The sequence below is a fragment of the Phalacrocorax aristotelis genome, chromosome 6 (assembly GCF_949628215.1).
Source record: "Phalacrocorax aristotelis chromosome 6, bGulAri2.1, whole genome shotgun sequence".
NCBI classification, from domain to species: domain Eukaryota; kingdom Metazoa; phylum Chordata; class Aves; order Suliformes; family Phalacrocoracidae; genus Phalacrocorax; species Phalacrocorax aristotelis.
Window position 1 is genome coordinate 13,737,050 of NC_134281.1, and position 19,844 is coordinate 13,756,893.

The 19,844-nt window shown below is 40.8% G+C and overlaps 1 protein-coding gene and 1 long non-coding RNA gene across 2 annotated transcripts in view; both read left to right on the top strand.

Moving 5' to 3' along the window:
* KBTBD12 (kelch repeat and BTB domain containing 12) overlaps positions 1–4,964 on the top strand; it is a 32,561-nt gene extending 27,597 nt beyond the window's left edge. Inside the window, exon 5 of the mRNA XM_075096032.1 lies at positions 2,268–4,964. Coding sequence (XP_074952133.1) covers positions 2,268–2,437 — 170 coding nt within the window. The 3' untranslated portion in view covers positions 2,438–4,964. The remainder of the gene's footprint in view (positions 1–2,267) is intronic.
* Positions 4,965–12,883: 7,919 nt separating this feature from the next.
* On the top strand, positions 12,884–19,825 carry LOC142058596 (uncharacterized). Its single transcript, XR_012661036.1, has 2 exons — positions 12,884–13,513; positions 19,444–19,825. It is a non-coding gene; the product is annotated as an uncharacterized LOC142058596 (long non-coding RNA).
* The last annotated feature ends 19 nt before the right edge of the window (positions 19,826–19,844 follow it).

A 19,844-nucleotide genomic window follows, 5' to 3' on the forward strand; every position in this document is an offset into this window, starting at 1 on the left:
TTTGTCATCATTCATTCCAAAGAAAATTCAGGCATACAAATTTGTTGCATAAAGGAGATGATCTAATAATAAATACAGGGACTGGAGCCTCCCATGTCACAACTTAGGTCTGTTTGTGTCTTGTATTTGCCTCTTAGGAAAAACCTGTTCACTCTTGCAGGGTCATACAGAAATGAGCACTTCCCTGGTACTGGCTCATGTTATTTGTTTGCAGTTTGTCAGTCATGCCTTCTCTCTTCACATGTTAACTGGGCTTGTTAGCAGTTTGCTGTCTTCTCTCTTGGATGGGTGCAACTTTCCTACATATTATTATTATTATTATTAGCCTTTAATCTCCAAGTTCAATAAGCAAACCATCATGACTATTGTTTCACTTTCTGTGAACAGCAGAAAGGCATGGAACAAGGACTATTCAGATGAGGCTAAATCCTGAAATCTTGCCCAAATTTTACCCAAGCAAGCTCCTAGAGATCTGTGAAAATCCCAGGGGTCTGGGTTTGGACCAACCAAACTTATGCCACAATTAATTGTGATACAACTGAGGGGGAAAATGAGTATGGGCTGTGGACTCTGGGGTAGAAACACTGTGCCGCACTCCTTCATCAGATAAGAGAGGGGGCAGAGATGGTGAATGTTTGGTGAGTGATTTCCTTCCATATCATGACAAAAATGTGCAGAAATTGCCATGAAGCTGAGACATCCACAACTCCCGTACATGTGCAGAACCTGCAGTAAACAGAACTGTCCTGAATCAGCTCAGCAAGGAAACCACTCCTGGGAGCGGAAGCCTTGATTCCATCTGACCTCCCCACATCCTGAAGCTACTTGCAGAGCAGCCCTAGGGGTATTTTAAGTCACATGACACTACGTAATCATAACATCAGCACTACTTTTTCATGGAATCTAAACCACGACAGCGTTATCTCAGGGGTGCTAAACCCCCAGAGTTGCTGTCCTCTGGAGAAATATGTGGTCTCTGTTTCCAACATGAGAAACAATATATGCTTCTGCAAGCTCTTCTGTATTTGACTCTTTCCCCTTCTTCAGTCCTTTGCTGCTGACTCCACAGAAGGGCAGTGTCCAAAGAGGTGCAGTTGATAGATGTGAAGGGTAGGGTTCTTTGTTGTTTTGTTTGTTTAAAAAGAAAAGCTTTCTAGAAGGGATAGCTGAATGGGAACCTCAGTCTGGACCCTGTAAAATTTAGTCTGTCACCAGCCTTTTAAGACTCAATGTGGAGTATTCAATGTTTCTTTCTACGATGGTTCTTACTTATCCTGGTGCCTGTGAAGTGTCTGTGCTTGGAAATCTTGGAGACCAACCTTCTAATACATTTATCCAGAAATTAATCAGAAGGAAGCTGACAGCAAAGCATGTGCATGTCCTCATCTCAAAGGAAGAAGTTTAGACTAAGGTTACTTGCTGTGAGAAAGCAACTTTAACATGAAAAGAAAATATGAGCAGCAATGAAAGGCACTTTTTATTTTTAGGAGAGGACTTGGCTTTGAGTAACAATTGCTGGGAAGTTCAGGACTTTTGTTAGCAAAGAAAGGTTTTGCGTTCTTAGAAGAAATTTAATATAGCACTGCTGGTTGACAAGTATGGTTCTCTGTTGCATGGTGATTCTTCCATTATGTTTTTTTAGTCTCAGTAAAAAGCTTCTAGTCTTGAGATCATCTGTGATTTTAATGGCATTCCTCTAACCTGACTGTTCATGACAAATTCCTCAGCACTTCAGAACAGCTAAAGTACATTTAAAACCCTGGAGTTTTCTTTCTGTCTTTATTTCTCCCCAAATCACAGGATGTCCAGACTTTGCACCCAAGAAGAGCCGTAGCATTGGAGTGCTTCCAGGAGCCTGAACGCTGCATTTTAGCTGGGGCAAAGAAAAGACAACACACTGCGTGTAGGCATACTCATTAACAATAGGCAATATTCTGTCTCAGAAAGATGAGCATTTGACAATTGATTGCACAATGAAATGCCACCTGCATACTTGTACCACAATGGAGCACTTCATGCTTTTGTCCCTGCAGCTGCACCTGGAGCCCAGAGTGTGAGGACTGAATACACTGTGCAGACCTCCATCTGCACTATTTCATCTGCTATACATTGACAATCGCATGCTCTTCGAACAGCATAGCTGTTAGTACCACAAATATTACCTTTTCTTTGCCATCTTACAGAAGGGTCATAATAACTGCACAAGCATCTTTGATCCTGTTTGACTTGACTTCTGATGCCTGTTGTTGTTACTTCTGTTTTTTCAGCTCGTCATGAAGTTATCACCAAAGAGATCCTTGAGCTGGATACATGGGAGAACCAGTGGAATGTGGTGGCCATCAATGTCCTCATGCATGACAGCTATGATGTTTGCCTTGTTGCTAGGCTGAACCCACGGGATCTTATTCCTCCTCCCCCAGATTTAGTGGACCAATAGAAGTTCAGTGACTCTCAGTGCTTCCAGATTCTGCAGAAACTGAAGAATTTGGAGAGACAAATGCTGTATTGGCTCTGGATGACAGCTGAGTCCCACGGAGGGGAGTCAGCAATGCATGCTTAAGGACAAAATTGCCTTCGAGCTGCGCTTCTCAGATGATGCTTAATTTGCTAGTACTGGTACTCTGGACTTCTGTGATTGAAAGCTGAGGTTGCCCAGCCTCTGTGTGTGGCTCTTCATCTTCCACCTGGCTGTGCAAGCTCCAGTGTTGGGTGCAACCTGGGCTTCTGGGACCCTTTGCCTCACAGGCACAGTGGTAGCCCAGGGCTCATTTCACAGCACAGCATGACATATGAAGGAAAGCTCTAGCCAGGGAAATCCCTCTTTTGCTGTTCATCCCACCTGGTTCTACTAAGCTACCAAGGAGGCTAAGAAATATATTGTCAGCTGATTAAAACCAGTCCAGCTGTACCAAAGGGCCAGGCTGTACTTGACTGATGCAGGAGCAGAGGGAAAACAGAGAAGAGCCTTTGTTTGGTTTAAACAAAAAAACTTTAGCCAAGGTTCATTACTCAAGTACACCAGCTACTGCAAACGTTATCTAACCCACAGACAGGACAGTCAAAAGATCCTGTCTTTGCCAACAGAGCTGAGTCTGTGCTAGTAGAAAACTAGTCTTTTGGCAGTAAGTCACAAGCGAGTCTTCCAGGAGGGTTAGTAAGCAGTCTGTACCAAAGACAAGAAGAATCCTAAATTTTTACATAGATGCTGCCTGTTACAAGTTCTGGCGTGGCCTGAACCTAAAAGCTCAGTTAGAAAACCCTCTTCCTTTGAGAGATGGCGAAGGAGATGTAAACTAAAAATTAATGAGACCAGTATTATCTGCATATCAGCTCTGCAGCTACAGGGAAAGGCTAGATGTGCTAAACAATAAATGTTTATGTAACAGTAGCTGGTTTTATATAAGTAGCTTTAATGAAGTAGCATAATGTAAATTCTCTACAAACAGAATTGGCTGTAATCACAGGGAAGAGGAATAGTTCAAACAGTATTTCTTAAGGCAATGTTAGCCTTCACAGGGCTTGGAGAGACAGCAGGTTAGAGAGAAAATTGTTACCAGTGCTGCTATACCATTTGAATTACCAAGAACTACTCATCAGTTCTGTGGTGCCTACCTTACAGTGTATCTGTCAGTCACTGCCTGCCCAGCATGGACAAGAGAACTGGAAATCTCAGTTGTGCTCTTGGGCCAAAATTGCAAATGAGAGTACACTGCAATGCAGAGTGAAGGACAGAGGCAAACACCAAGAGTAAATTATGATATAGTATGAGTATGATCATTGTCAGCGAGAAGTTCCTTTTAATGGCTACAATAGCAGCAACAAAAGTGAAATGAAATAACTGGCAAAGAAATGAAGGAATCCATCAGGTAGTTTATCCATAGTTACTTGCAGGATTTGGAACATCTCCATTTTCTTTTGCAATCATGTTTTAGGATGCAAAAATGCCAGCTGGTTTTGTGGGGGTCTTGCCTGAAATGCTTATGGCAGAGAGATATGGAGAGAATGACCCAAAAGCCCTTCCCCAATTCTGACTTTTCTGATTCATGAAATATTCTTTGAAATATCCAGTGGGAATATGAAGCTGTCATATAAAAACAATTAGCCAGAAGGTCACTAAAGTTTACCTGATAACTGTAGTAGGACACTGAGGACTGCTCAGACAATAAGGGAGTTGGTGGGGAAAACACGTAGAAAAGCAGCAAAATCAGCTTTACAGCTAATCTCTTGTCTCCCTTTATGTTTCCCAAGCAGAATGAGTTGCACAGCCTAAACACATACTCTTGTGTTTGTATCATTTCTTATCATCCAGTCATTCTTTTTTCTTTCCATTGTTCATATGTAGGTCATCATCTGTCTAGAACAGAGTTGTGACAAGCATGAACGTCAGTGGTACAAATCAGCGACCTGTTCCAAGAGCCTTAACCACTCTGGCTGCTAAATGTAGTTGTAGGTATAGGATCAAGGAAGCAAACTCTGCTTCAATATGTTTTTAAACAAAATCAGTAGAAAGTTCTTTCAATTAACCATCCAATATTGGAAACTCTTTTTTTAACTTTCTTTGTTACTGCAAAGTGAAGGTAATCTTGTTCTAGTTTCTCTGCAGAGCTCTCAAGGCAGCTGGAAGCAATGCTCTTGAGCATCAGTTAAGTGTTTCCTTGTGAAACTCCACTCCAAATTCTGCAACTGTATCTACTGATTTTGCCTCTTTCACCTTTTTTGTTTTAAGGAAGAATGTTTTAAAGGGGTTTTTCTGTCTTCAGTCTCCGCTCTGTAGTCTATTCCTGACAATTCAAATCCTGCAGTTTAAAGCCTGAATTAAACTACTGGATTTCACTCTCTGAAAGACAGTCTACTTGGAATATTTCAAGGGGAGAAGGGAGACTTTGGCAGGCTTTCATTAGTCATATTTGAACATATCTGTGGAACACAGCTGAGACTCCTCTATTAAACTTTTATTCCAATCACGAGCTGGCTGTTTCTTTCCCACTTCATATGTTTTGCTTTTTAGAATGATATTTAATGAGCTGGATGGAAGGAAAGTACATACTCCAAGAAGGTCTGTCTTGGTAACCGAGAAGAGTAATTGCATATGTTTTATATACTGGCCTTGCAATCAGCTAGCTTGAGCTGTAGTGGGCAGTTAACAGTTTGGTTTTTTTGTGCACCACTGGCAAGTGACCTGCCCTTGCATGCACCGAGCATCACATTTCCCGTTGCCCACAGGGTCTGACTGTCAGTGGGGACTCTTGTGTGTCTGTATCTCTCAGTTTCTGCCCAAGTCTGAATGTCTAGCATTATATATCAAGCAGGGAATTGTTTTCTTTTGGATTAAACATCTAGAATGGGGGCACTAACTTCTTAATTTTGTGTGGGCCCCATGTAGTTCATGGTTTGCCCTTGGGGCGACTACAATTTCTAAACCAATACTTGGAAATGAAAGCTTGACTGAGGAAGGAAGGAAGAAGCAGAAAGCACGCTTATTAGAGGTAGAGATCTCAGCCAAAATCCTTCTGAGACTACATGAATACTACATGTCTGATATGTCCATGGGTAGTCTCACATGGCTGGGAAAGTCCTTAAGAGTCTTAATTTCTTCTATTACAAATCCTGATGCAAAAAAATAATATCACAGAATATGTATTCTCCAAGCTTGTGAGTTTCACTGAAATAATTGTTTACTTCAGCCCCTTTCTATCTGAGCAGTAGTTAGCTGAGTATTTAATCAAGGCTGTCTTGACATCATCCATAATTCTGAAATGCACACAAAGCAGTGCTGGCAAGCTACCAACTATTTAAATGAATGGGGGGATTATTAAGCAAAGGCATACACTTCAGTTTCACTTGCAACACTGAAGTACATCACTAGTTGCCAAGTATGAAGAAAAATGTTGGAGAGATAGCTGGTCATGTGGCACACAGGCAAAAAATGAAATCCTATAAAAAGCTAATTGAAGCTCTCCTTTTTTTATCCCCAGCTAATGTTTTATTTTGAAATTGTCCATGTATAACTGATTTCATAAGGATTCCTGTAGAGATCTCATCTCTGTTTTCATACATGTGGTCATAGGAACTGCCTGCCTATGTAAACCATCAGGCATCTGATTACACACCCCCACATACCACTACTGTAACTGCCTGTGGCTCAGTCCCTGCCTGTGCCAGGCAAACACACACACATGTTCTGTATGTGTGCAATATTGAAATTTATGGGGCAGTTTCTCTACTGTGTTTCAGCTGTATTGTGCCACTCAGGAAGCCTTGATTTGCCAACAGAAAATTGCCTCGGGGCACACAGAGCTGTCAGCTCCTCTACCAGCACTCCCAAATATGCTCCAGGTAAGAGGCTGAGGGAGCATCAAAACTGAGAGACTGGTAACAGAGATGACAGCTGCTCCCAGAATGTTACAACACGCAGCAGAACCAAGGTGGGATGAAAAAATCCTCCCTAGCTCTTCCTAGGGAGGGTTCAGATGTACAAGGATTTGGCCCTGGATCTTCATCTTGTATTTTTCCTCTATTCTTCTTGAAACGTGTAATGATGTCCTTGATCACTTGAAAGGAATGAAAAAATGCTAAAATAATATAATTTTTTTAATGTTAAAATACATTAATGAAGATCTATAATGGTTTTCTGCTGACCTGGAAGACAATTACATTCTTTTAATATGCTGTTTATCTGGTGATTGATATTTTAGCTACAGTGATGGTCTCTTTCACAGGCTGCTCGCCTAATGGATTAAGTAGCTCCTCTGAAAATTTGTTTCATGAATCACAATGCTTTGAATCACCAGGTCAGAATTTCAGACACTCTTTTGCAAATTTCTGTGGCGCTCACTACAGCTTTTCAAGTGGACTTTAGCTTCAGCTTCAAAGAAAAGCTATTTCACCCCCAGTTGTGCTCAGCTGGAGCTAGTACATTTGCAGTTTACTACCATTTGACATGTGGAGGTTGAAAGCAAAGGAAATATTGGAAAATGGCTAAAATATACATAGAATGTACCGGGAAGTACACTTCCCTTCTTTTCTTGGTGAATGTCTCCTCTGTGTTTACTGCCCTGCCTGGGTGTCTGATGGAATGATTTACTAATAACCTGTGATTGCAGCCACAGTGTAGGCCATGCTGAGGCTACGTGTTTGTGCTGCCAGAGCAGAGAAAACCAGCATGGTGCAGAGCTTTGGCTCCTGACAGGCTGGTCTGCCTCACCATAAGAAACTACCTTCAAATGAAAATGCATTTAAGTATTCCAGGATGTATACTCCTATGTGTTTTATATACATATGTATAACATTATTTTTAGAAGTTCTTCACTGACAGTAGTAAGATCCTTTTTTTAACACATACCTGGCAACTCCGTCTTCTGCATAGCTCAACAAATCACTTCAAAAAAAGTGCTGATCTTTAAATATATGGAACTATTCCAGGCTTCAAGTCAAAAAGAACCTTAAATTCCTTGCAGAGCTAAGGAACAGCCAGGGAGATCTTTTAGTCCTCGCCCATGTCTCCTTCCTTCTCCAATTTTTTGCTGGCTGTAGTGCTCCCCTCAGAAGCTGAGAGTCCTCTTGAAAGCTTTGTGCAAGTCTGTTCTGTTTCTCTTCCCCTAACCCCATTTCTGCCTCAGCCCACTCATCTGACCAGCCCTCAAACTCATGTCTTTTCCCGTTCAGTTCTACAGAAGATGGGAACAGCCACTTGGGGTGTTCACCAGGCTCCAGACTTCTCAGAAGCCTACTGCTCCAGCAACAAATCAGATTTGAAGGACAGAAGGAAGACCATACCAGCTTCCTGGATTTGAAGACACTCATCTTTGAGCAGGTTCTGGCCCCAACCCTAATTCTGTTGTTCAGTTTCATTGCAAATATAACCTGCCTGCTCTGCAATGTCACTAGTCCTCTGGCTACAACTGGGGTTGGAAGGCAAGTGACCTGCATTCTACTTAGTCTTGTCACTGTCTCGCTGCATGACGCTGGTAAGTTTGACATTAAATGCCTTGCATACTGTGCGTGCCATAGCTGTAATGATTGCAGACACAAGCCATTATCATTATCTCTGATTCCTGAACACTATTTGTGACAAAAACTTTCTGAAGCACAGAGGGAGGTGTCTTCATTATTGCATTGTAGCTCAAGTCTTAAAGCCAGATTTTCTCCTGCAGTTCCAGTCAGGCCAGGTTTCACTAAAGAACCTGGTCTCTAATTTATCAGGTTTTAGTATTGGTATTTTTTCTCCACTTTGTCCTTTTCTAGTCATTCTTTATAAGAATTCAAGTGACTTCACCAGCTTTTCTATGAAATGCATTATCCAAACTGGCCTCCCGAGGCCATGGCTTCTCATTATCAAGGTTGAAGTACAGCCACTAAAGTGCCAGTCAGCTGCACTACTTTATTTTCTCACTCAGCCGCTTCATAGTAGAGGAAATGTATTTCATCCATACATACAGTAATGTGAGAGGAAACCACTTCCCACATACACAAATTCCTGACTCATTCCTTTCAAATGTGGCTGAAACAACTGCTGAATCCTAACATAAAAAACCTATGATACCCATTCAATAGGCTTTTCCAGGCTTTCCAGTATGAGGAGGAGGATCACAGGGAGATGTCTTTAAACTAGAGCACAGACTGGAAATTTGAACCTCTGGGGTTTGTTTCCGGTTCAATTACTCTGTTTACTAGTTTTGAGCATCTGGTCTCTGTGCCTAGGTTTACCCATGTAAAATAGTTATAATAATACATCTCTACTCATTTTGTGGGTCTGCCTTGCTGTGTTTTTAGAGGGGGTGGCTCACAGGTGTCTGTAATATCATGTTGAGATCCAGAGACCAAGAAGTGTATAAATGGTAGAATAAAAACATCATTGCATTGCTGTCATCTCCCCGATTTTTGGTAATACAGTTGTCCACAGCATTCAGAAACTAAGCCTTCATGGGAAAGGAGAGACTGGATGTGTGCAGCTAACAAGGGTATTTTGTTTACTCCTTCACAGAAAGCAACAAGACATATCTAATTGTGTAATACATTAAGTAGAAAAAGAAATGTCAGGCTTATTGCATGTGCCTTCATAGCTAGTCACACTTCTACACAGGCAGAACTAATCTCAGCAAATTGAGAAGTCACTAACTGGGGCTAAATTTCAACAGTTGTAATTAGAAGAATGAGTGAACTGTATTTTTCTCAAAGCAGATTTGATTTAATAAATTATGCTGCTTAGATAGCCACAGTTGCTACGAAGCAAAAAAGAGAAGGTGCTTTACAGAACTGTAGCAGATTTCCTGGGTGACACCTGAATTTAGATCTACCACAGCTTTGACAGGATAGCTTCAACTCCATGGGGATTCCCAGAACGAATTTGTGATGCAGTTAACCAGCCACCAAAGGGCACTGTTGCACCCAATGAATCACCTACAGAATTTGCATAAGAGGGATATTATTATTTAGGATATTGCTGAAGTGTAAACGATGTGGCATCTACTTGCTGGGTTGCTGAATTGATACTAGGGATGCTGCCTTCCTCACCAGTGTGCATGAGTAAATAATCTTAGTTGAACTGACAACTGATTTATAGTACTTACTGACAGGTAATTTATAACACATAAGGCCTGAGATTCGAAAATCTTTTGGGTCAGACAAGTTTTGCAGAGTTGAGAACATTTGTTACTAAGCAGACAGTGAGATATACTGGCATTTCCCTGCAGTTAAAAAGCCCCAAGAAAACACCAAGATAAATAAATGCAGTTATTTTGCAGGAGAGTGCTGATCAGAAAGCTGCCTAATTGCTTTGTTTCCTTTTAATATGTTAGACCGAAACCCTGCGTGCATCAGCTAGTTGGCAACCTTTAAAAAAATCAGTTCAGAGTATTACGCAGTAAAAATAAAAAATAGGACAGATCCTCCTCTTACACACACTAGTGTAAATCAAGTATAACTCTTTTTTAAGTCAGTGATGAAACAAAGGTGTGAGACGATGCTCAGACCTAAGACCTACCTAAAAATCTCTTTTTGCTCAGAGGGAGGCTCACAGTGCTAGGATGTCACCCTTCTGGTGAGGATGAAAAGGCAACAAAGTGAAAGATGAGATGGGAGAGACTGGTAAGGGAGAGCTAGACCTTTCTCTCCAGCCACAAGGTCAGATATAGTGCAGGTCAAGAGCTGCTGAAAGTTACTCTGTGTAGATAGCTGTCTACTGACCACTGCAAAGCACGTTACTATATAGCAATCCCATATCTAGTGGACAGAGAATCAAACTGCTAAAAAAAACCCACCAAACACACAAACAAAATAAAGCCACTAGCATAGCTGGCCTTCCTGCTGGGACCCTGAGTAGAAAGGTCAAGGTCTAAATAACCTGTAATGTTCTTAACATGCTTATTCCTTGCAGCATCCTCCAGTAATGATGCCTTTTAAGGTTGTGTTCCCCACTTAACTATTTAAACAGTCTACAACAACACAAAGTGCACAGGGAAAGGTAAGAAGATAAAAAAGTAAGAAGAAAAGTGGCCTTTAAAGGTGTTTGATAGATTCCAGCTCCTCTCTTCCGTCAGCTGAGACACACCTGCACTTAGGTGTACGTTGATAGCAAAGCTATAGCCATACTGCCGTTGTGAGACATGATTTTAAGCTGAATAGATGTGGCCAAGCCAGATTTAATGATTAGCAATGAAGATTCAATAATCCAGGTGTCAGCTGCCCTAGCGATTCAGTGTCATCTCTAGCTGGACAGCCCATGCTGAAGCCCAGGTTGTTACGTGCTTACTGCTCTCATTAATTAGCAGTCTCAACTGAAGCTAAGGTATTCACTCATGTTGCAGTGAGAACTCCTAAACGAGTATGAAAAAGACTAAATATGTAGTTCAGCTGCAGAACTTGAAAAAGTCTTTGCAGCCAGATCATTTCGTAGTCCGTGTTGCTACAAAATTGCCTATACTGGCACAGCACAAAGAGAGGCATAGAGACAGGAACAAGTGCCCGTTAATGGGTGTGTGCTACGGCAGCTGCTTGTGCCAGCCCTGCCACTTGAAAATTCACTCATCAAACTGTGCCTTACTGCACCAGCATTCACCTCAGCTCTGAAGCTAGCCCACTGTAAAGCTTGCTCTCTGGTGTGCTCTGAGGGGACAGATAGTCAAAGACTACACAAAGATCGATAATTGCTGCAAAGCCTTGCATTAATAGCTTACTGCTTGATGGCTTCTCATGCTCTTATACAAAGATGCCAAATAGCATGTGAACAAAACCATGGGGTAGGAAGTTCACCCTCCTTCCAGTATTCATAGCTGATAAAACCTTCGTAAAGGTTTTCTTTAAGTACTTTTCAAAATGGATTAAGAATCCACCCCTGCTCAGCGCTGCAGCATGGAGCAATCATCTGATGCACAAAATAATGGTTATCTTGCCAGGAAATTTGCTTTACTAATGTCCTAAGCGGCTCAAGCTTTAATCTGATTTCTCTCTTTCTTATTTCAGGCAAGCTGCTGTAGCAGAAATATTCAGTAAAGACTGCTAAGCCACTTGGCATGTCTATAAAATTCAGGGGTGTTAACTATTCTCTTGCTCTTTCCAGTTGGCCGGGGTCCTGCTCACTTGCATTTAAGGAGAACTTTAATGTTCTTGTACTTCTATGATATTGCACATATGAACTTGTAGTTACTGTCTTATTTTCCTAGCTGAGATAGGTAAATACTGATAAAGACTTATATGGGTTACTTTTATACGGAAAGTAAATCTTTATAAGCAAATATTCAAAGTGAAGCTGTAGCTTGCCCTTTTTGGAACTGCCTCTGCGCTGTGTATTTAATCATATATCTGTTGTTATTGGTTTATTATTATTACTGGATACATTTTATAAAGTACATTAGGAGATCCATAGAGATGTGATACACTCAGAGGATGTGACCCAGCGGGATTTTTGGCCAATGATTGTAACAGGAGCAGGATCAAACCATGCCTGTCATCTTGTTAGTATTTACAAAAGCCTCCTTTGAGATCGAGGGACAAATAGTAATCAAAGGTCTATTAAAAAGAAGTTATATCTTGTAAGCAATTTATATCTAGTTTGGATTTAAACTGCAATTTTTAGAAGGAAAGTGTTATCAAGAAAACATTTTGTATGCCCAACCTGAACACAAACCTGGAATTATCCAGCTGCTGAAAGTCACTCTTGTTCCACTGAAAAATATGGTTGGAACCAACTATTGGGAATAACAGTATAGAAATCATAACATAAACCCCACTGTTGAACCATCCACAAAGATTATCTGCTCTATTTAAAATATAGTAGGTTTTTGAGGGGCATTTGTTAAAAAATCTACACCATATTTCATGCCCATAAAACAGCTGAGACAAAACTGCCGTCAAAGAACAGTGTAAATATAGTGGCCTGGGGACTGCCCACAGTCAGACTGCAGAAGTGCTGGCCACTGGGTTAACGACACGGTTAACCCTTTTGTATTACGGGAAAAGAAAATCCATTAGAAAAACCTACAGAGACATCTAGCTCTATTACCTAACATCTGCAGCTGTCTGCCATACAGTGGTATGTTGTGGGGATAGGCAAGCATGATGAAAATGTTATAATAACCTTTAAAAATGGGAGACTGGAAACACAATGCTGGTTTTATTTGCAAAGTGTTTCTCATGCAAGTGTCCCTGGGAGATGTTTTATAATAAAGTTCGAATGAAAATCAATAAAAATCAAATCGAAGCTCCTTCACTGTATACCAAACAGAACAGTCCACACTTCAGCTTTGGTTTTAAAGCCAGGAAGAGAATTTATTTGATGAATTTCTGCTGCTGCTCAGAATTCAAAAAAGAGAAAAAGACAATAGCTCAAAAGGTAATTTACAAACAGTTTTGATTTAAATGCTGATGTTGTCAAGAGATCAAAAGTGAAACACTCAAAGAATTATTCAGCAAGCTGCAAATATCCATTCAAATTCCGTTCTATTCCAGGATCAAAAGCATAATTTTACATGTACAGCATTTTCTTTTCAAGCATGCATATGATAATTACTGCATGCAAAAATAAATGTATTACATGTTTCATTTTCATGAAAGAGTTATGTAGTTACAAGCAAAGCTCACCCCCACTGCGTGCGTGACGACAGTACCTGTTCACGTACAAATGACAAGTGTAACTCCATGGCATTGTGTGCAAGAGGTTATTCAAATTCAATATCCAAACACTGACTTGAAAAACAACAGCCCGTGCAGATGCAGAAGTCCAATGTCCATGTTGTTGGTTTTTTGACTACTGTCAGAACATTCCAGCAGAACTAAAGGGATCCAGCATCATTTAAGACTTGATGACTTGAAAACCAGACAGCCTCCTCTTATTGTTACTTTTCCATTCCCAAGTATAGGTCCAATGTCTTTTTAGCATGGACGGTATTTTTGCTAATGCTTCATAAAATTCTATATGAAATTAATGCTCTGTGCCAAAAGCTGTCTCCACAAAGGTGTAAAGGCTGTCTCAGAAGGTTAATAGTGATGGTTTCTTGTCCTGGCCAACGTCCACATGGTGACTGTTACAATCAAGCTGGCAGTAATTTTTACGTAAATGAGCCCATTATCAGAACTATATGTATCTGGTTGCTAGACTATAGGCACTTAGGGGAAATTGGCATCAATATTTCCAAAAGAAGAACTTTTTTCCTTAATGTTCCAAACGTTGTTTGGGTGTGGTTTTTTTTCTCTAAACAATGGTTCCAGGTCAATAGTTTGATGATTAAAAACCAGATCATATAAGCAAAAGCTAGTTCTTAATCCCTGCAAATATGAACATTTTGGGGTTAGCTCTATTATATTTTTTTATAGAATCCTGTTAGATAAATTACAGTAAAATGAGTATGGAATGAAAAATAACCATTCTGTAGGGGTTTTTTACATTAAAAAATATGTTGGAGATTTCAAAAACCTTAAAAAGGCAGGAAGAGAACATGTGGGAAGCATTTAGATGTTAAAAAGAGACTTCAACCTTGTGTTAGCTGTGGGCCTTTCAGTCCTGCTGAAATATTCACCTGTTGGTTCACCATGAACTGGTTTAATTTGTAGGCTGTCAGTTGAGAACCAGCCTTTATCAATCTAGTCTGGAGTTCTGTGGCCAGCAGTAGTCAGCACTGCATCCCTTGGGGATGGATGTAAAACCTCTTCATTCTTCTTGCATGTGTTTCAACTGCCCATATTGCGTGCACTGACAGTGGCAAGTATCTGCCTGACCTTGTTTGCTGATCTGCATAATTTTACCATAATTTGTCCCCCTCCTGGCACATTTTAGCAAACAGAAGGTAGCTTTATTACAGAGCTTTTTCTGAATCAATAGCACTGCTACCATTGCAAAACTACATGTTACATTCTGTTTTTACTTGAAATATTGAGGCTTCGCTTGAAAATATGGGATGAAATGCTGGTCCTGCTGAAGTTCTGTTATTGTTCTTTGACAAGATCAGGGTTAGCCACTGGTTCTTTTTGTTACACAAGTGCGTGTTATATAGAAGGTCTGTCTTATCAGAGCCAGAAATCAAGATCCTAGTTATTGAGAAAGCACTGCTGTAACACTGCCAGCTAGGAGCATGGCTGTTTAAAGTTACAGTATTATAAAGTATTATAGATACCTTATTAAGTAATGCCATAAGTGCATGGAATAAAGTGATGTTCTAAGAGCGCCTGGGAGAACAAATTGGAGAAATAGGGGTGTGAGTCATAACAGGAGTTCAGGATTCAAAACATTTCATGCAAAGCAGTACAAAGACATTCAGTTAACCTCTCATGTCCTGATAATGATGTTGGAAGTTCTTTTGTGCATTGCAATATTGGACTTATGCCTGGTGGGGAAGCTAAGCTTATTTTTGATGTATCTAGGGCAATTCTATTTAATCAGTGGTTTGGGTATCTCATTTTAGATATCTAAATTGGAATTTTTTTGCAAAGACACAGAGTTATGAAACACCTTATGATCTTCAGGATAGGATAATATTTTTCATTTCTTACCCATCTGGACTTAGGAAAGATTAATTTCACACCTTATAGAAATTGCAGGTTTCATCTTTTAGAATGCATTTCTTCAACTGGCAATCAGCTAGGCTAGAAGGAATTTCCATTTTTTAAAGCTCCTTCTATTAAGGAATCAGAGGGTTTGATTGACTAGAAAAAAATAATTCACTCATTTCTTTGTTTCAATTAGACAGAAAGACCTTTTCACAAGGCGTGTCCCATTGCCCTGTACCTCTCATTACCCTGTGATAAAGTAAAGTTCAAATCCATGTAAGAAAATGTTATTCCATGATTCTTCAACTAGAAATGCAGGTCTCACATCTCCCCACTTCAGAAGATTCCTATCTGCCCTCTAGCATGCTGCTTCTGGTTTCTCAGGCAAGCTGGGAGATTATCTCCTGAGTACAGACCACAAGGGAAACTCTAGCTCTGTTGAAATCAATGGATTTTGGCTGTTGGCCTTAAAGGAGCTAGAAGTTAAGACTTTTTAGGTTAGCAGCATAGTAAACAATTTGGTTTTGAAATGTTTTCTACTCAGGGTTCCCTGAAGGTCGTTCTTTTGTCCATGCTCACCTGCCATTCAGACCATGATCTTCCACTTGTGATCTGAATTGTTTCACACATGCTACTGCCTCTAGAGCCCATCTACCTGGGTCAATAAATCAGCAAGGACATCTGACAAGCAACTGTCAAACAGCCTGAGAGGCGGCATGGGGGTAGACCATGTCATAGTTGTGGCTGGTCCCTGGAACGCTCTGTCAGAGCATTGGAGATACAGCTGCTACATCTGAGCATGATTGCACGGAGCTCCCCATGTGCCAGACTCTTTGGGGAGCCTCACTGAAGTGAAGGGATCTCTAGCAGTATAGACGTACTACGGGGCACTGGGATCTATCTGCAGGAAGCTCCTTGCAGGGCTGTGGACTGTATCTATTATTACACTTAGCACAAGGACTTCTGGTCCTGAATAGGACGCTTGGACATTGATGCACTATAACAATTAAATAAAGATAGTAATAAAACTTGCCTACTCAGTCGTGTACATTTCATGCAAGCTGAGATGGCATCGTAAGCAAAGCAGTTCTTCCACCTTGTGGTTAGAGAGACTACTACTGACAGAGTTTGTACATCAAAAATCACAGATTGCACACAAATACTGCTGTTAAACAGACCCAGCGCACAAAGGGCTATTGCTAGCACAGGACCTCTCCTGCAGACCAATGCTACAAATATTAGCCAGCCCTATTTTGTAGGCTGAACGTTTGGGTGCCTGTGTCTACTTACACACAGGTGTACAAACAAATAGATTTGTAATGCCCTCTAGCGATCCCATCCCACAGATGCTATGAGACCTTGTTTAACAACACCTAGACTGTCTCCTTTAACCTCCTTGGTAAAAATAGGCCTTTATTCAATGCAACATGCAAGCTTTGACACACAGATAAAATGTACTGATGTGGGAACAGAGTGTGAGCACGTCACATACATGTGGAAAATGTGAATGTGATCTCTTCAAATAGAGATTGTAGCCAGTTTCTGCAAGCAATAACACTAGAACTGAAAGGAACCATTTGGAGGCAGTGAAAATTTCATCTATGCTTCTATCCCCATTTCTACTCTGCCCGTTTTCTGTTTTTCACCTTTGGCTATTGAAGCAATCATACTGAAGACTATATATATGTTGTTTGCAACAGGGTGCAATTCAGCACGATTGGCTTTTGTGTCTGTAGTCAGTTGCCACAGAGTGAAGCCCAACTTCAGAAGCAGTAATTCACAGAATCACAGGACCCCAGGTTGGAAGGGACCTCAGGGATCATCTAGTCCAACCTTTCTGGGAAGAGCAGAGTCTAGACAAGGTGGCCCAGCACCCTGTCCAGACAACTCTTAGAGGTGTCCAACATGGCCGAGTCAACCACTTCCCTGGGGAGATTATTCCCATGGTGACTGTCCTCACTGTGAAAAGTTTTCCTCTGGTGTCCAAGCGGAATCTCCCCAAGAGCAATTTGTGTCCATTCCCCCTTGTCCTCTCCACGTGACTCCGTGTAAAAAGGGAGTCTCCATCTTCTTTGTAGCTACCCCTTAAGTACTGGTACATGGTGATGAGATCCCCCCTGAGCCTCCTTTTCTCAAGGCTGAACAAACCCAGTTCTCCCAGCCTATCCTCGTATGGCAGGCTTCCCAGTCCTGTGATCATCCTGGTGGCCCTTCTCTGGACCCCTTCCAGCCTGTCCACATCCTTTTTCTATAGAGGGGACCAGAACTGCACACAGTACTCCAGGTGTGGCCTGACAAGCACTGAGTAGAGCGGGATGATGACTTCTTTATCTCTGTACTAATGCAATAGAGGTATATTGAGAGATAAAATTTTGCAGTAAATGTTGAATATTTGCACTGTGTGAAACACTGGAACACACTGACTAACAAACTTCAGAGCCAGTAAGTGAATGTTTTTAGTGGCCCTAAATTACACTATTTTCAAAGCAGGATTAGCTTGGATGTATAAGAGGGACTGATTGGGTTCAGAGAAGAATAGCAAAGCGTGAAAAGAACAAGCTGTTTAAAATCTACGTCTGCCTCTCAGATGTTGCTGTTCTCTGAAGAGCAGTTTATTAATTACATGCTATCCTCCTCCTCCTCGCCATCATCGTTCCAGTTGTACCAACTGGCACCACTCCAAACTGAGTCCTCTTGCAGTAGTAGGTGCTTCCCAAACACAGCGTAAAAATCAGCCCTAATGTATCAAATTCCTTTTTTGTCACTCAGTCTGCAACTTCAGTTTCTTTTGCTCTTCTGTTCTGCAGAGTGACAGTTGATTATACAAAGGAGCTGAACTTGGCTCCTCTCTCTCCATTTTTTTACTTCAGTTGGCAAAACAGGGTTTTTTTTGCTGTAAGGTCCTAAGCAAGCTAGATTTCATCAACCATTTTTTACTACCTAGAATTGAACTTCAGTGGCAAATTTCAGCTGTAGAACTGTTCCCTCTTCACCCTAAATGTAAAGTTGTTCAGACCCAGAATGGACAAAATAGAGATGTAAGCAAAAACCAGTGATTTTTTACCTTCCATGTCTAAGTAGACAATTCTATGCAATTAAAACATTCATTTCTTTACAGTAGGGAACCAAATTTTCTTATTGTCCAAAATTATTTAAAAAAACAACAGGCATTCAAGAAGCCTGACAGGTGGGCCATGCAAAGAATAACAGTCTATTAAATATGTTTACCTATTCTTACGGCACAGATAAAGGCTACAAGCACAAATCTGATTTTTAAGGATAGACTTATCACTGTGGAGGGGAAATAGACTGAGACCCTAGAAGATTGACATTAGCTATTTGTCAAAAGAGCAATTACAATAGGAACATTAGATTGACAAGCTTCCCCTCAGACTCTTTCAAAAATGCCCGAGCTTGATTCAGAGATAACTCCTTTGAGAAGACACTTTTAGTCTTCATGGGTGGAATTCATCTCTGCTGACATCAGATGTCTAAAATATAGGTATCTAGTCTGAAGTGGTCACCTCAGTTCCCTCTAAAATCAATAGAGGTAGATCCCTCTGTGGGGTGATTCATCTAACCTGAAAACAGATGTATAAGATTGGTACAGTGAATATTTCTCCAGAGGTGTCCACTTGTATCTCCATCGACCACAGAGAGTGTAGACACCTAACCAGCAACCTGACCTCTAAAGGGCTAAAAGCAGATAAGCCATTTAGATAAGGATAAAGCCATGTTACCCTTTCTAACATAGTAGTGATCTGGCATAGTGATGTAATCAGCACCTCTCACAATAGTTTGTCTCATTTTAATAAATTCAGCAAATTCTGGCATTTCATTGCATGCTTCTACCATCAATCCCCTGGATCACTGCTGTCACTTCCTTGCCCAGACTTCCACAAAACCACTGGTTATTCCTTCTTTTTTACCTATCGGCTCTGGTAAAGCAGGCATAGTGTCCACGTTAGTAAGTCACAACAATCTTATCAAGTCAACTCTGCAAGACAACATGTCAGTTGGAAAGCAGTTGCTTTATCTTTAATTAGAAACTGGTGCGTTAAAACCAGTTTTGATAAACTGGATGTTTTGAAATAAGCTGCTCTGGACAAGAACTGACTAAAACATTCTCAGGCCCATTGGTAGATGTCTTCAACAACTCCTAGAGGAGATGCATGGTTTCAGAAGCCTGGAGAAGGGCAAATATACTGTCCACCAATTGAAAAAAAAAAAAAAAAAGAGAGAACAACAGGAAATGGGAATTAGGACTAGTCTTTTAAAGTTAATCTCAGAAAAGTGGGGATCAAATAATCAAATAAAGAACCTAAGTACCTAGAAAATAGCAGAGAGATTTGCGGACGTCGTTATGGGTTTCATAGTGCCAATATGCTGACTCTAGCTGGTTTGTATTAATGCTTCTATTTTCTTTTCTCTTTCCTCTAACTTCTGTATACCTTTCGTTTTCAGACCGGTGATAATTCCCTCTATAAAGGCATGGAAAGCATACAGGACATTATGTGACTCTCAGAAAGAAACACCTTCAGCAATACGCCAGCGTGAGCACATTTCACTTGTTGGTGCTCCTGGGTGATACAGTGACATGTTGATGTACCATAACTCCTTTGACACATGGCACAACATTTCTAATTTTCACCAACGTTTCGAATTTTATTGGAAGCCCAGCTCGATCCGGGTGTGTTAAACCCAGCCTCAGGCATGCAGTGACTGTGTGACACCACCGGCTGCCATTTTGGGGGGGTGGGGTGGCGCAGGGAGCTTCTCACTGCAGAGAAAGGCCTGAAACATTCCATTATAAAAACACAAAAGAAGAAAATAAATTTTAAATGTTTATGTATTTAACTGCTAAA